General features: G+C 50.8%; 1 protein-coding gene across 7 annotated transcripts in view; it reads left to right on the top strand.

Moving 5' to 3' along the window:
• LIN54 (lin-54 DREAM MuvB core complex component) overlaps positions 1–16,698 on the top strand; it is a 497,293-nt gene that overhangs the window by 200,534 nt on the left and 280,061 nt on the right. For all 7 annotated transcript variants that reach the window (XM_085641194.1, XM_085641196.1, XM_085641198.1 and 4 more), the window contains one exon: positions 14,168–14,304. In XM_085641194.1, coding sequence (XP_085497320.1) covers positions 14,168–14,304 — 137 coding nt within the window. The remainder of the gene's footprint in view (positions 1–14,167; positions 14,305–16,698) is intronic.

Consider the following 16,698-nt stretch of genomic DNA (forward strand, 5'->3'; position numbering starts at 1 on the left):
AGTTCAGTGGCTTAGAGTGCAGTGGTGCAGGATAGAGTAGAGTGGGGTTCTGTGGAGTGGAGTGATGTAGAGTGGACTTGTGTAGTGTACAGTGGAATAGAGTACAGCGGCATAGAATTCAGTGACACACAATGCAGCATCATAGAATGCAGTGGTGTATATTAGAGTGCAGTGGCGTAGAGTGCAGTAATGCAGAGTAGAGTATCGTAGAGTGAACTGGTGTAATTTGGCAGAGAGTGCATTGCTGTAGAGCCCGCGAATCCCTAGGTCTCTAGACATGGCTGGAACGTCAGGGTATTTCCCTGGTGGTTCAACACCTGGCGGGATCTCTGAACGCCAGTAGCAGTTCACGAATGGCGTCTCCATCTCGAGATGGTCGAAGGTCTTTTTCAGAAGTAGGGAGAGCCTTGGTTAGATCTGTTCGCCACCACTGAGAACGGCCAATGTCAAAAGTTCAACGCTGGAGTTTCCAAGGCTTCTCTCGCTCAGAGACACTTTTTGACTTGAGTGGAGCTCCGGCCTCATGTAGGCCTTTTCTCCCATACCATTCCTGCCCAGAGTTCCCAAGAAGATCAGGAACAACCGGGCCCAAGTCATCCTCGTGGCTCTGGACTGGGCTCATGGAGTCGGGTATCAATGCTGTTAAGCTTGGCCATCGGTCCTCCAATTAGGCTTCCCCTTTGGTAGGATCTTTTGTTGCAGCAGCAGGGGAGGGTTCTCAACCCGAACCTGTCCATGCTCCGCCCTCATGGGTGGAGATTGAGAGTTGCTAGTTTTCGACCTTCCGCCGAAGGTGTCCCTCCACCAAGACAATATACACTGGCTTTTAGAGCAAGCTTGTGGTATTTTGTACAGCCAAGCAGGTTGACTCTTTATTGGCACCCCTTTCCCAAGTGTTTTTGTTTATCCTCACCCAGGGCCATCATGGCTCTGCATTGGGCACGTTGAAGGGTTATTTATCTGCCATCTTAGCCTTCTTGCGGCTGCCAGATCAGTGTCATCCTGCGCACTCAATTTCTTCCTGAAAAAGATGAAATTCAAAATGCTCACGCTCGTTCAAGTCTTGTCTGCCCTGGACTAGGGAGACTGGATGGTAACGTTGGACTTGCAGAACGCCTACTTCAACATTACTATCCTGCCTGTCAAGAGAAGTTACGTGCGATTCACAATAGGCGACAAGCATTTTCAATTCACAGTGCTCCTCTTTGACCATACCAATGCTCCTCCGGTGTTCACTAAGGTGATGGCTGTTCAAAGCAGACTTGCCCCTGGCGGTCGTCTTCCACCTCTAGACTACTGCAGACCTCCTGCACTTGCTGAGGTTCACTATCAACGTACCAAAGTTACACCTACCCTTTCTCAGATGCTCCCATTTATCAGAGCTGTTCTGGACATAATGCAGTTTCTGATGGATATATCTGCCATTGGAGTCCTCACCTTTTGAATTACCCCGCAGCATTCCACTGAAACTTTTTTCATAGCTCTCCCACATCGACTAGAACCTCACAGTGGTACGGCTCCGCTCGCAACTCCGCAGGATGTCATCGGAGCCATGAGAAGACCTCGTCGGTGTGCTGACGTCAGTTCCCTTTTTTCCACGCATCGATGCGTAACAGTTTTTCTAGGACTCTTCATTTCTTTGTGGTTAACATTGTTACAGTTGTCTGTAATTGTAGCTGTACGATCGCTGCCCAGGAAGTCTGGTTTTAAACCCTGTGGGAAATATAGAGGACATATGTCCATTACGGATCCCCACGAGGATTGCCTTTGGTGTTAGTCATCTGACCACGACGTCGTGGCATGCTCTTCGTTCCACCAATTGAACCCAAAGGACCTCAAGGAGAGGGAAGCAAAACTGTTCATGGCCTGGGAGAAGAAGCAGAAGAGGGGTCGGAAGAGGACAAAATTGAGGTCGAAGTCGTCGACTCCACACACTTCGAAGTCATCGAGAAAACATAAGAAGAAGCTACCTCATGGTTCCAAGCATCGCTCTTCTAATGACAAGTAATTAAAGTCGAGGTCCCCAGCTCTTCCACGTCAGAGGAAGGATGACCTCTCCCCTTCACCACAGGTGACTCCGGTGCATTCTCCGGCTCCGATGGACTCTCCAAAGCCCAGGGAAGCGTCTCCGGCGTCTCCGAACACTTCGCCTCCGGCATCTCTGGCGCCGCAGCCAGAACCAGCCTTATGACCTCAGGCGGTTCCAGACCCGTACCCACCTTTTCCGGCTCCAGGTACGATTTCGTCGCATTTTTTTAATGCAATATATGGCATGTTTGCCTGGGCGGTTAGCCCTTCCGGTGCACCTGGTGGTCCTGTGGGACCACTTTCCTCCACCATGGCGTACCCCAGCATTATGCCCAGGCCCCCTTTATGCCTTTCATGCCAATGACTACGTCTTGGCCTCTCCTGACACCGATCCCTTCCCAGGAGGGGGAGGATGGACTATTGTCCGGCCCTGCCGGGCTCCGGTCCAACTCTGTCTCAACACCTTGCAGCGCCTCCAGCTGTCCCTAAAGGGCCACCATCGACACCAGTTCTGAAATCACCGGTGCCGCGTCGTGCACCGCCGACGCTGATACCAAAGATACTTTCAAGATGGGAGGCACAAAGGCTTCTGGAAGAGGAGAAATTCCAACACCAACAGGAAGAAGCGGTGAAAGGGGAGATACTGGATCACATGCATGATTTTGAAGGGCTTCAGAAAGCTAGTGGGCTGGATACATCACCGGAGTGGGAACTCTCTTCACCTAAAGGTCTTCCTTCTTAAGAGGTTTCTTCCTACCATTCTGTTATAAGGAAGGCTTCTGACCTTCTGGAATTGCAGTTGCCCACTGCAGAGGTCAAATCAAACATTTTGACATCCCTTCTTCAGTAATGGTACCTTTGCTTCAGTTCAATGAAGCTGTGACAGAACCCTTTCTTGAGGTATGGCAAAAGCCTATGTCTGCTCCAGCTGTTTCCAGAAGGCTAGCGAGAGGATACAAAGTTTTGCAAGGGGATCCAGCGTTTTTATCAACGCACCAGCTTCATGTTCATCAAAACAATCTTCAGGTTCCTTTCCGTCCACTTTGGGAAATAGGAACTTAAAGAAACTGGAACAGTTGGCTAAAAAGGTATTCTCATCAGCCAGTATGGTTTTAAAGTCGACTAATGCTACGTGTCTGCTTGGACGCTACATCCATGCATTGATGGACTCCGGTATAGAGGTTATTCCTAAACTGCCAGGGGATGTCCAGGGCCACTTAGCGGAGGTGCTATCAGACACTCAAGCTGCGACCCGTCGGGTTATTCAGTCCATACTTGACATGGCTGACTCCATTGCTATGGTGATGGACTTTTCAGTGGCAGCTAGGAGGCACGCCTGGCTGAGAGGATCAGGTTTTTCTTCGGATGTTCTGTCCACACTGCTGGATCTTCCATTTGATGGTTCTAGACTCTTTGGGACCAAGGCGGATTCAGCGTTTTAAAGACTGTGGAGCTGCCGCTAAATCTCTAGGTTTTCAATCTCAGCCTAGGTATTTTGGATACCAAAGATTTCGGGCCTTTGGAAAGGCTATTCCATTCCGGGTCCGATATCAGCAGCAACAGAACCCACTATATAGAACATACAGAGGAAAGGGAAGAAGTCGCCTGCGAGGATCTGCTCTCCAACAAGCCTCCTCCTCGCCTGTTCCCCCAACTGGCTCCGCAGGGAAGCCACTCTAGATCCCCCATTTTAGAGCATGTTGGACCAGTGGGAGGTCGGAGGTCCCATTCTCTACAAAATTGGAAATCTGTTACATCAGATCTTTGGATTTTGGATCTTGTAGAAAATGGGTACGCCCTTCCTTTCCGGGAGTTTACGCCTCCTTTCCCCCCTCGACAGGGCTGGTGTTCGGAGGATCATCTGTTGCTCCTGCAACAAGAGGTTCTGTCCTTGTTACAGAAAGGTGCGATAGAGGTTGTTCCAGAGCAGGAAAGGGGGCAGGGATGCTACTCCCGATATTTCTTGATCCCCAAAAAGGACGGGCGATTGAGACCGATCCAAGACCTCATGGTTCCTGAATTTATACTCCAAACAGGAGAAATTCAAGATGTTGACCCTAGCTTAGGTTCTACTGGAGCTGCAGCAGGAGGAGTGGATGGTGTTGATCGATTTACAGGATGCGTTCTTTCACATTCCCATCCTGGAGTCGCATCGGAAGTATCTACGTTTTACGGTGGGGTCTCAACACTACCAATTTGCGGTCCTACGGTTCGGTCTTACATCCGCACCATGAGTCTTCACAAAGGTGATGGCTGTGGTGGCAGCACATCTCAGAAGGTCGGGGATCCCTGTTTTCCGCTATCTGGACGACTGGCTGCTCAAGGCAAAGTCGCCAGAGATGGTGCTTCATCATTGACAAGTAACAGCACAGCTGTTGTTCGACCTGGGTTTTTCGATAAATGTGCCCAAATCTCACCTGGTGCCCTCTCAGCGTAACCTGTTAATAGGGGCAGTGCTAGACACTACTGTGAATCAGGCCTTCCCGTCCCCTCAAAGGATTCTAGACATCCAAGCTATGATTCCAATGTTTCAAGATGGAGCGGCTGTTCCAGTCCTGTAGGTTCTCGGCCTGCTCTGTCTGTTCTCTTCCTGCATACTCTTGGTCAACCATGCACGCTGGCACATGAGGGCACTCCAGTGGTGCCTCCACAGGCAGTGGTTTCAACACAACGGGGATCTCAGGGAGGTGGTCAGAATCTCCAGAGACACTACAGCGGAGCTAACAAATCCAGTTGGCCGCACACTGCTCGTCACACCAGCATGTTGCCCCAAGGAACTCTGGTCGATGTAGTGGCGACGGCGAGTACGCCTATGCCACAGTGTTGAAAAAAAGTATGTGTCGCATTAGCCATCCCTGGACACGTGTTTCGAGGTAGTTGCCTCTCGTCAGCAGGGAGTAGGTAAGTGTAAGGGGGTGCCGCGTGGACTGCCAATAACGTAAAAACAGGTAGAGTACCTCTCATGGCTCGCAGGTGCTGGTCCAGAGCTCGTCAGCCCAAATGGCTCAAGGGAGCCTTTATATAACAAATCCAGTTGGCCGCACACTGCTCGTCACACCAGCATGTTGCCCCAAGGAACTCTGGTCGATGTAGTGGCGATGGCGAGTACGCCTATTCCACAGTGTTGAAAAAAAGTATGTGTCGCATTAGCCATCCCTGGACACGTGTTTTGAGGTAGTTGCCTCTCGTCAGCAGGGAGTAGGTAAGTGTAAGGGGGTGCCGCGTGGACTGCCAATAACGTAAAAACAGGTAGAGTACCTCTCATGGCGCGTGGAGCTGTTATGGTGGAGTGTTCCCGGCAACCTGTCTCAAGGGAAGCCGTTTCAACCTCCTTCTCTGGTGGTCACACTGATAACTGATGCCTCCACTCTGGGGTGGGGTGCTCATCTGGGGGATCTGGAGATCAAGGGTCTTTGGTCTAGAGGAAATATTGCTTCACATCTATCTTCTGGAATTGCTGGCGATACGTTTGGCTCTCAAGGACTTTCTACCCTCCCTTCGTAGTCCGTCAGTTCAGGTCCTGACAGACAAAGCTACAGTAATGAGGTACATAAACAAGGAGGAGTACGGTTGTTTTGTCTCTGCAGAGAGGCTCTGCGACACTGGTCCTGGCTCAGGACCATCAGGTTTGTGTAACTGCAAATCATGTGGCCGGGGGCTGAATGTGCGTGCGGACAGTCTCAGTCGGCAATTCTCGTCCGATCACGAGTGGCGGCTTCATCCGGAGGTAGTCCATCACATTTTCAGGATGTGGAGGTTTCCTCGGTTCAACCTGTTTGCCACTCACGAGAACGTGAAATGCCCGTTGTTGTGTAGTCTCCAGTATCCGATGCAGGGAGCGTTGGGGGACGCGTTTAAGTTATATTGGGGCTCACAGCTTCTTTACGCGTTCCCTCCCATACCCTAGATTCCTTGGTTCTTAGGAAGATTCTCCAAGACCGGGCCCAAGTTATATTGATCACCTCGTATTGGCCAAGAAGGGTGTGATACACAGACCTCATTCACCTCTCATCACACCCTCCGCTCAGTCTCCCTCTCAGGGCAGACCTCCTCTCGCAGTCGCTGGGGCAGGTTCTATACCCCCACCTTCAGAGTCTGCCCCTTCATGCCTGGAGATTGAACGAGGCAACCTGAGTTCTTCTCTCTTCCACCGGATGTGGTGGATGTTATATTATCAAATCTGTTTATTCTAGTAGGTGGTCTAAGTTTGTTAAATGGTGTGGAGAGAGATCAATTGACCCTTTGCAAGCACATTTGTCAGATATTTTGAATTTTGCTCTTTCCTTGGCTCAACAGGGTTGTGCTGTAGCAACTGTTCAGGACTACTTGTCTTCCTTGTCGGACTTTCTTTGCTTACCAGACCAACCCTTGTTGTTCAAGTCTCCTATAGTCATGAGATTCATTAAGGGTCTAACTAACATATTTCCTCCCACTCCATTTATGATACCTCAGTGCAATTTAAATTTAGTTCTTACTTTCTTTATAGGGTCCCCCCTTGAGCCTCTACATAGTTTTCTTTTGAGGCTTCTGTCATTCAAGACAATTTTTAGGTCTCGCCTGACCCAGCGCATGCGCTGGTCTTGCGAGACTTATTGAGAGGGCTCCAAAAAGTGCTACCAGGCCAGCCTAGAGCTACAGTGCATGTGCGCGGGCGCGTTTTACCACGATTACTTTCACTTTCACGGCCGCTTTGATGTTTGATCGTGATCGCGATCACTTTCACGGCCGCTTTGCATAGCCAATAGGTCTCGCTTTTGGGAACTTATAAGTATTTAGTTATGCAACTGTTGCATGGCTAAACACTTATAAGGTCCCAAATGCGAGACCTATTGGCTATGCCAATGCTTGTTCTGATTGCAATTAACTCAGCTAGGAGGGTTAGTGAGCTACAGGCTCTCAGATCTAAGCCTCCTTTCACCTCTATTCATGCAGATAAGATGGTTCTTAGAGCTGCTTTCCTGCCTATGGTGGTCACTCCTTTCAACCTATGGCAATCTGTCACTCTACCCACCTTCTTTCCTCCCCCTCACCATTCTAAGGAAGAGGAGAAACTTCACCACCTGAACCCTAAGAGAGCGGTCAGCTTCTAATTGGACATGTCTAAAGACTTCAGGCTGGACATTGGTTATGTGGGAAAAATGAAGGGCAAGGCTGTCCACAAGCAAACACTGTCCAGGTGGATCATCCTCTGCATCAAGATATGCTAAGCCTAAGCCAAGAAGGAGCCTCCTGACGGTGTTCAAGCTTAACCCACTAGAGCTTCTTTGGCCCTGGCTAGAGGGGTCCCTGTTGTAGACCTCTGCAAGGTGGCAAATTGGCCCTCCTGCAAAATTTTGCAAAGCATTACTGCTGGAGGGGAGGAGGGACGGCCACCTTGCACGTTCTGTGCTGCAGGAGTTGTTGGTATAAGTAGGCGGACACCCTCCTCCGGGAGCGGGACTGCTTGGGGATTCAATTCAAAAGGTGAGGAATCCACAGACGGATGTATCCATCAGAAGAACAAGCTACTTACCTTCGGTAATGCTTTTTCTGGTGGATACAGTATCTGCCTGTGGATTCCTCACTGACCCACCCGCCTCCCCGTTGTCTGCCTACTTATACCAAAAATAATTTTGGGTATGACATTTTTGTATTTCATTGCCATTTGGAACGAAAGGATGCTTGTCGCTAGGAAATGTCTATTTTAGGTTTTCCTGTTTCCTTTCTTCTTTGAATCGTATACTGTGTATACCTGTGAAATGTTGTCCGTTCACCCGTTTGCCTCGAAGGCACGTAAAAAATGGGTGGAATTGACATCAGAATGCCGGCGATGTCTTCTTAGGGCTCCGATGATGTCACGCAGATTCGCGAGCGGAGCCGTACCATTTTGATGTCCTCATCGACGTGGGAGAGCTATAAAAAAAAAGGTTTCTGTGGAATGCTGCGCAAAGGGTTATTCAAAAGCTGAGGAATCCACAGGCAGATACTGGATCCACCAGCAAAAGCATTACCAAAGGAATGGTACAAAACGGGCAAGCGGAGCCATGTAGAGGTTGAAGAACGTTGGGCTGAAGGAGGACCGCTGGCGGACTCCACAGGTGGTAGGTGTAGGGTCTGAGAGGAAAGGGGGGGAGTCTCACCCGCTGCATTCTGGCAGAGAGGAAAGAGTGGATCTAGTCCAGGGCCTTGTCCCGAATCCCTGCGTTGTGAAATCTGCGTATTAGGGCGAGGTGGGATACAGTGTCGAAGGCTGCTGAGAGGTCGAGGAGGATGAGGGCTACTGGTTCTCCTTTTTCCAGAAGGGAGCGGATGTCGTCTGTTACGGCGAGTAGGGCTGTTTCTGTGCTGTGGTTTTTCCTAAAGCCGGATTGGGACGGGTTGAGGATGTTGTGCTCTTCGATGAAGGTGGCGAATTGGCTGTTGATGGCTTTCTCGATGACTTTCGCTGGGAACGGGAGCAGGGAGATGGGTCTGTAGTTTTTGAGGTTGGTGGGGTCTACCGAGGGCTTCTTCAGGAGGGGGTTGATCTTGGCATGTTTCCAGTCGTCGGGGAAGGAGGTGTTCGCCAGGGAACGGTTGATGGTGTGGCCAAGCATGGGTGCAATGGTGTCGGCGGCTCTGTTAAAGATGTGGTGGAGCAGGGGTCTGTGGGGGCCCCGGAGTGGCTTGACTTCATCGTCTTCAGTGTGTCTTTGATGGCGAAGGTTTAGTATGTTGGTTGTTTTTGTCGAAGTTGTTGTAGATGTTCTTGATTTTGTGGTTGAAGAAGGTGCTGAGTTTGTTGCAGAGGTCTTGTGATGGAGGAATGTCAGTCGATTCGCTGGTGGGTTGGGGGAACTGCTTGATAATGTGGAAGAGTTCTTGGTTGTTGTGTGCGTATGTGGATATTCTGTCTTTGGTTGCGGTTTTCCTCATGTTTCTGATGAGTTGGTGGTGGGCGTTGGTGGCGCCTTTTGAAGTTGTTGTGGTTTTCTGTGGATTTGGAGTTCCTCCAGGGCTTCTCGAGGCGGCGGCAGGTGCACCTGGACTCTCGAAGTTCGGTGGTAAACCATCTGGCTTTCTTGGCATGTGTGGTGGTGTTCTTCTTGAGGGGGGCCTTGGTGTTAGTGCTGTCGGTGATCCATCTGTGCAGAGTTCGGACTGCGGTGTTGGGGTCATCGTCTTACGCTGTGGTTGGGGTGGACTTGTCGAGTGAGGAGGTGAGCTGGTCGTTGGTGATTTTGGTCCAGTTTCTCTGTGGGAGCAGGTGATGGTGTCTGTGGGTGGTGGGTTTTCTGAAGGTGAAGTGGATGCATCGATGGTCTGTCCAAGGGAGTTCAGTGGTGTGGCTGAAAGTGATGAGTTTCCTGTTGTGAAGAGGGGGTGGAGGGCGTGTCCAGCTGAGTGCGTGAGTTCGGTCACCATCTGGCGGAGTCCAATGTTGTGGAGGTTGTCCAGGAGGGATGTGGTGTTAGGGTCTAGTTGGTTGTCGAGGTGGATATTGAGGTCTCCCAGCAGGCTGTAGTTGATGGATGCAATTGCTTGCAGGGATATGATGTCCCTGATGGAGTTGGTGAATGGTCCACAGGGTCCAGGGGTTCGGTAGATGAGGGTTCCCCGGAGGGTGGTGGTAGTTTTGGCCTGTATCGTGAAGGTGCTCCATCAGGTCTTTGAGCTCGTCGGGGAGTGTGCTCAGGTGGAGGGTGGATTTGTGGACGATGGCGATTCCTCCTCCCGGGCGGGTGGGGCGGTCCTTCCGGGAGATCTTGTATCCTTTGGGAATGGCGATGTCCAGTCCCGAGGTGTTGTTGGTCCAGGTTTCCTGTGAGGAATGCTACGTCCGGGGTGGTTCTGTCGAGGATGTCCCAGATTTCGGTGTTTGTGGAGTGATCGGACGTTGAGGAGGATGCATTGCAATGTCTTCGGTTCTTGTGTGTTCTTGCAGGTGGGTTGAGCTGGGTCCGTGTTCCTGGCGGTGCTGTAGGTGTGCCAGCAACGGTGACAGCTGAAGGGACCGTGGGTGTTGGCTGGTGATGCTGGCTTGCAGTTGTTGTTGCGGCCTGGGTTGAGTGCGTGGAGTGCCGCTGGGTCGTAGCGTTGACGTGCGGTGGTCCAGGGTTCCTGGCGCTGGTTGCGGACGGGCGCAGACAGGCTTGTCTTTGGTGCACTTTTGGCACGCCAGCGGCTGGCCCACTGCACGCGGCTGCCATTAAGTAAGGGTCGGGGAGGGCTTGACAGCTGGGAGGCGAGAGCGGGGAGGGGAACTGGCTTGGGCTGGTCACGCTGGGGAGGAGGGGCCGTGGGGGCAGTAGCGGCAGGGAAAACAGGCAAAAAAAGTGGCAAAAAGCAGGAAAAGTGGAGGAAGGAGATAGTGAAAGGGAGAGATAAAAATGAGGGTGAAAAACGAGTAGAACAGAGCACAAAGGGAGAGGAAAAGCGGAGCGAGAGAAGGAGTCGGAGGTCCACTGGACCACCAGGGATGAGGCGCAGGTATAACCTGCGGGTGGAGGAGGGCCTCGAACACCAACACTTGAGAGTGCAGGGGCTCAGGCGGGCCTCACTTGATGGTGGAGCTGCGAGGGTGGGAGAGCAATATCACTGACAATGAGTCAGTGGTCTTGGTATTCAGACCATGAGTCAGTGGTCTTGGTATTCAGAATCTTCCCCCAAGTCTCCAAAAATCAGAGTCACACTGATCTCTAACCCTACTCTTTTCTCAATGCTTATTACTATATCCTTCCAGAATGACCTCCTCACAAGACCACCAGATATGTCCCTCTCTCTTGTAATACAAGCATTCCAGGAGTGAACTAAAGATAGCACTGGATGCACCAGCATCAAGTACCATCTCAATGTTATTTTGTTACTGTTTTCTTTAGATGACGTGCGTATAGAGGGTGTCATAGTGTGTTCTCATATATGAATCCAAGAGGTTACATCCATGGAGATTCCCAATACCGACTCCTTTTTAAGGACAATAAGTATCAACTATTAGTTGCCCCACCGGTGGATTTCAAACGGGTAATGCTCTTTTTAGACATATGTATCCTCATAGGAGATTCTGATGGCATGAGGTCCCTCTTAGCCTGTCTTTGACAAGGTTCTGAGGCAGCCCAATGCACTAGTTGCATCAAATAAGGGTCTTTGCTTCATCCAACTTTCAGCACGGAACAATCTCTATGTCAGAGTTGTTCCATTTTTCTGCATGAGTAGCTGTATCGCTCCGAAACCATCTACAGAACGATATCTGTTATCCCTTGTAGGAAGTCCGAATTGGTCAACATGAGAGACCTTGGGGAAGGAGATGACGTCACCGTCGATAGTTTAATGCCAGCTCACCAGTAGAATAGAGTGATTTGAGTTGATTGCAGTGGGGCATTTTAAGATCTCCATTTTGATGGTAGTCTGGACAATATGTGTAGTTATTTGGCAGAGAATTGCCTTTTAACCTGAACCCAAAGTTTTTGACTTTGAAGGTTGGTCTATTAAAGAGCAAAGTTGGTTTGTGCAGAAATATCTATTAATTTACTGGAAAACCACATCCCTCTCTTATTGGCTTCTAAGGAGGATTTTCTTAGGTATTGGAGGCGTCTGGTGTGGCCTGACAGGGTGGGTTTACGGACGTGCTAGTCTGGTGCTCATGTGGGCCCCACAAGATTTGCCAGCATCCTGGGTCCATATATATGTATTGGACCAAAAACCTTTTGGCTGCAACCCAGATTTGCACAGATACAAGGCGGCAAATCCTGTACAAATCTAAGAATGGCCTATAAGTGCGTTTTACCACTGAGAAACTAAGATGGTGGACCGAAAGGCCAATTGTTACTCTGGCTGGCAAATGATTGTTCCCGGGCACTGAAAAGGTGACGGTGATTGAATGCACCCTGCGCGGGGGACCACAAGTGAGATTTTGCCCCCAGGTGTATACTCCCTGAGCTCTGGGGCCGGAGATGGAAGAGAAGAGCAGCCGCTGCCAGTTGGACCTGAAACAAGGAGGTAACAATACAAGCGCACCGATACTAAGAGTGGCAGTACATAGCTGTGACCACCAGAGATGACTGGGAGCGAGGACCGGCTCACACAGCTTTATACACATGGGACTAGACTGATGACCCGTAAAGCTGTAAATGAATCTCTTGGACAGTACCCCGGAGAATTCTATTGGAGTCTGCAGCCCCCTCAAACTGCGGCAATACCTGACTTTCTGTATGGCATAACAATACTACGCCTCTCAAGGGCTCAAGCACTGGAATTAGAAAGGGAATTACACCCAGAGGAACTGCTAGAGGACAGGCTTGTCTAGAGGAAAGTGCAATCCTAGACTACATGGGGAAAAGGTCCCACAATGAAAACTGAGGTATGTTGAGGCATCTATACAGCGTTGAAACCCTTCCCATACCTTGGGCCTAGTGATTCCTGTGATATCTAGTGGGTTGTACTGCAGAGGATCAGTTAAATCAACTTGATAGAATTTGAGAGCATGGTGCTCCTGGAGATATTTATAGAACTGTGTCTTATGCAGATTAAATTTGACTTGTAACATCTGAAATTATTTAATCTGCGTACCCTGCCACATATCGCCCAATGTTAAGATTCCGATTAGGTTCCACTGTCTGATCTCCGTCAGCTGGGTGCTATGCTTCAGCCAACAGTCACACCACAGGTGCGCCTCTTGGGTCAATTTGCAATACCATTGAAACCATTGAAGGGCCCTGTGCTTCTGAGAGTGAACGGGGCACATGCTTACCAAATGTAACCCTAGGGGGCTGTCACTAACCATTAACTCTGTTCTATAGGCTGAATCCTCCAGTTCCCCAAAGAACCAGTCTTTCAAAATAAGAATATACAAATCCAGAAGCATAGACTGATAACTGCCATGGCCACCCCGCGGTCACCCACTTAACAAACTGTTCTCAGGAGCTGCTTTGACCAAAGAAATAAACATGCCTCTGCTTGCCAAATGTCAAATCAGTTTTGGGGGATGGCTAAGTGTAAAATTTGGAGGTCATATAGCAATTTAGGCACCCTAACTGTATAAGATCACCCTATCCAGGATATTCAGAGGGCGGCTTGCTCAACTGGTCATATCCTTTTGCAGTGTAGTCACCGGCAGAGGGAGATTCAGGTTCCTGGCACAATTTGGGCCCAGTGTAACGTGTATCCCAAAATATTTGAAACTCTGATTTTAAGTGCATAGGCGGGTCTGCCAATCTATTAAGCCGGGACCTACCTTAATGGAAACTGAGAGCAACTTTCTGCAATTGACCCACACACCAGAGGGTTCGCTGTGTCATTGAAGCTTTTTAAACAACCTTGGCCCTGTCTCTTGAATTCAACCCTTAAAGAGCAGCGAGTTCTCTGCATAAAGAGCAATGTGTCCTTCCTCCCCGCTGCATCATTAAAAGCCCTGTACCTGAGCATCTCATCTGACCCAAGACTACAGTGGCTCTGCCTCCAATATGAAAAGCAGGGGTGGCAAAGGGCACCCCTGCCTGGTGCCTCCTCAGTTTGGAAGCAAAGTTTATACGACAGTGAAGCCTAGGCCATTGAGGTTGAGTCTGGGCACAGAGTTGTGTGTGTGCTTTTCCCTACAATTTCCATGATTATATTCAAGCCTTAGAGACCTGGCCCCTTGGATCATGATGTCAACCTTCCCAGTCCGAAACGTTAATAATTCAGACAATTTACTGCATTACACAAAACTATGTTGCGGCTGAAATAGGGTTGCGATGTTTATTGGCTACAAAGTGAAACATTTCTGTAATAATTGAAAAGTCTGGGATCCTTACATTTATGCTGTGGTATATCCCAAGTACGCGCATTTATGAACTGTACTGAAGGACTAGTATTACAGGTATGTAACATTCTCCTGTGCATCTGGTATTCTTTATAGCACAGTAGCCTTATTCCTTGGCAATAGCCATATTATATGGTAAAGTCAATACTTTACATCACTTGTCACTAATACTCAAATATTATTTAAGACCCTAATTGGCAATATATTTTTCTTTTTGGATGTGTAAAATAACATGTGCAATGTTATTAATCGGTCTGTCGTTAACTATGCTCTTCATCGATTTGCTTGTAATCTGCCCGTCTTTCAGTAGCCATTGTCCAAGTGGCTGCTGAAGATGCCATTTATAATATGAGACAACTGACAGTGTGAATTTTCTTTTTGCAGGGATGGTGCTGTCTCCTAATACTCCCGGAACGCCACCAAAGACCCTATCAATCTCTGAAAGTGGAGGTATTGGTTCAACTTTAACTACACAGTCACCAAATAAAATAGCTATATCGCCGCTGAAGTCCCCCAATAAGGTGAAAACCTTTTTAAAACCTATTTGTAACTCGTTATTTTCCTATTACCTATGTTTCCAGTTGCCCTAACATATTGATGTTTCCTTTTCAAAAGCCTTGTACATTTTTCATTTTGTTTCCCCCACTACTGTCATGTGACTGTTCGCGCTGCCCTCCGCCACTCGTGGAACTTCGCGGAGTTTTTTGTAACTTCGCGATGTTCCACGTAGCAAAACTTTCTTGCAGAGTTTTCTATAGCGCGAACTTGACCCGAATCTGGTATCAGAGCTCTTTACATAACATCAGTTACGTTACATGAGGACAGACATTCATTTTTGTTAGGCACGGGGAGATTAAGTGATTTGCCCAGAATCACAGGATGTTCACCGTCATTGCCGAGACTCAAACCCAGTTCCCCAGATTCGAGGTCGACTGCCCTAGCCGTTAGGCCAACTCCTCTCCTCTGGTTGGGTAGTTAGCACCTGTTAAATACATTTTATATGAAAGATATTGACGGAGACATATCATGCAGATCTGAAAGAAACACGTTAGTTAGATTCCTCACCTTAGAATATCCCCAGGCGTCAGACTGGATCCGGAAGATTTTTCGTCAGCAATACCCCTTGCGCGTCGCTAGGCGTCGTCTGCGGCTCCGCGTCCGTCGTCGGCGTCGTGCGCCGGGATGACGTCGTCGGAGTACTTAGACGCCGCCCTCGCGCGCTGACGTCAGTTCTTCTTTTTTCCGCGCCAGTAAGCGCAGATCCGGGAGAGCTACCCCTTTTAGTCTTTTTTGACTAAATCTTTTTGATCATTTTTGATCCTTGTCTGTCGACATCTGGTGCCGGTAGGATGCCTGGGTTCAAGGCTTGTGAAGATTGTCATCGACTGATGTCGGTGACCGATCACCACCGCCGGTGCCTCTACTGCTTAGGCCTCGACCACGACGCGGAGTCGTGCAACGACTGTCAGGCCCTGACTTCGAAGGCTAGGCGGGAGCGGTCCCGCAAGCTTCTGGAGCTTCGCCACTCGGCTCCGCGTCGTGCGCGATCCCGGTCCAGGAGGAGGTCCAAGGATCGCTCGCGGAGCCCTAGCCGACGCCACCATCGCTCGTCGGGCTCCAAGTCGTCGGGTAAGTCTAAACACTCTAAGAAGTCGAAGCGGCGACATCGCTCTTCGGACTCCCCTCGCCGGTCGCGCGACTCGGCCGAGGGTCCAAGTGGTTCCACCCCCGCGGCTCCGGCGGAGCCGCAGGTGCCGCGTCCGCCCCCATACCTTCCGGTCCCTGGGGCTGACGCGGCGCCGGCGGAGATCAGTGCCTTCCTCTCGGCCATGAGGAGCCTGGCCCCGCCGTCGACGCCCGCTGGCGCGCCTTCGGGCCCCGCGGACTCGACTGGGCGACCTCGCGTGCCGGCGGCTCCGGCCCCGGCGCCGTCGACGACTCCGGTCTCGACGCCGCAGGTCCCCGCGGGGCCCTTGCCTGGGCCCCAGTCGACGCCGGTTGACCTTGTCACTCCTCCACCGGCGCCGACGCCTGAACCACCGACGCCGTCACCGGCGCCACCGACGCCGACGCCTGTGACGCCGACGCCCCGGTTTAGCCCTCATCCGGACCCGACGCCGGCACGGCGTCCGCCGACGCCGCATCCGACGCCGCTTGAGACCTACCATCTCTACAGTCCGGTTCCGATCATTCCTCCTGTTTATCAGGAATCGGAAGAAGGGGGCGACTGGGAGGGGTTCGAGGACCCTCTGGCTGTTCAGTCACAGCTTTCTCAGGACTGGGCAGATGAACTGGGGGAGGCCAGCGGCCTGGACACCTCGCCAGACGCTGGATTCACTTCTCCTCCGACCGTGGCTTCGGAGGAGGGTGCAGCATTTTCTGTGGTGCTGCGCAAGGCGGCTGAGGCCCTTGGGCTCGAGTTGCCTGCCGTGGCTGTGAGGACCAACATCCTCACTGAGGTGCTTCAAACCTCAGCAAGCTCCACTGAGCCTCTGCTGCCGTTCAACGAGGCCCTCACTGACGTTCTGCAGGGCACCTGGTCCAAGCCCTCCACAGTTCCTCCTGTGGATAGGAACGTTGCCAGGCGCCACCGCCCTGCTCCGGGCGACCCCAGTTTCCTGTCCCAACACCCCACCCCCGAGAGTCTGGTTATCCAGGCCTCTACTTCCCAGTCCTCCTTCCCGACCGCTCCGCCGGACCGGGATTCCAAGAGACTCGAGCAGTTTGGCAAGAAACTGTTCTCGTCCCTTAGTTTGGGCCTGCGGTCCTTAAATACCGCCTGTCTCTTGGACCGTTATTCCCATTCCCTGTGGGATACGGTGGAGGACGTGCTGCCCCTGTGTCCGGAGGAGGTCCGGACGCGTCTTACCCAGGCTTTGGCCGATGGGAGGGATGCAGCACGGCACGCCATAAGA

The sequence above is a fragment of the Triturus cristatus genome, chromosome 2_2 (assembly GCF_964204655.1).
Source record: "Triturus cristatus chromosome 2_2, aTriCri1.1, whole genome shotgun sequence".
NCBI classification, from domain to species: domain Eukaryota; kingdom Metazoa; phylum Chordata; class Amphibia; order Caudata; family Salamandridae; genus Triturus; species Triturus cristatus.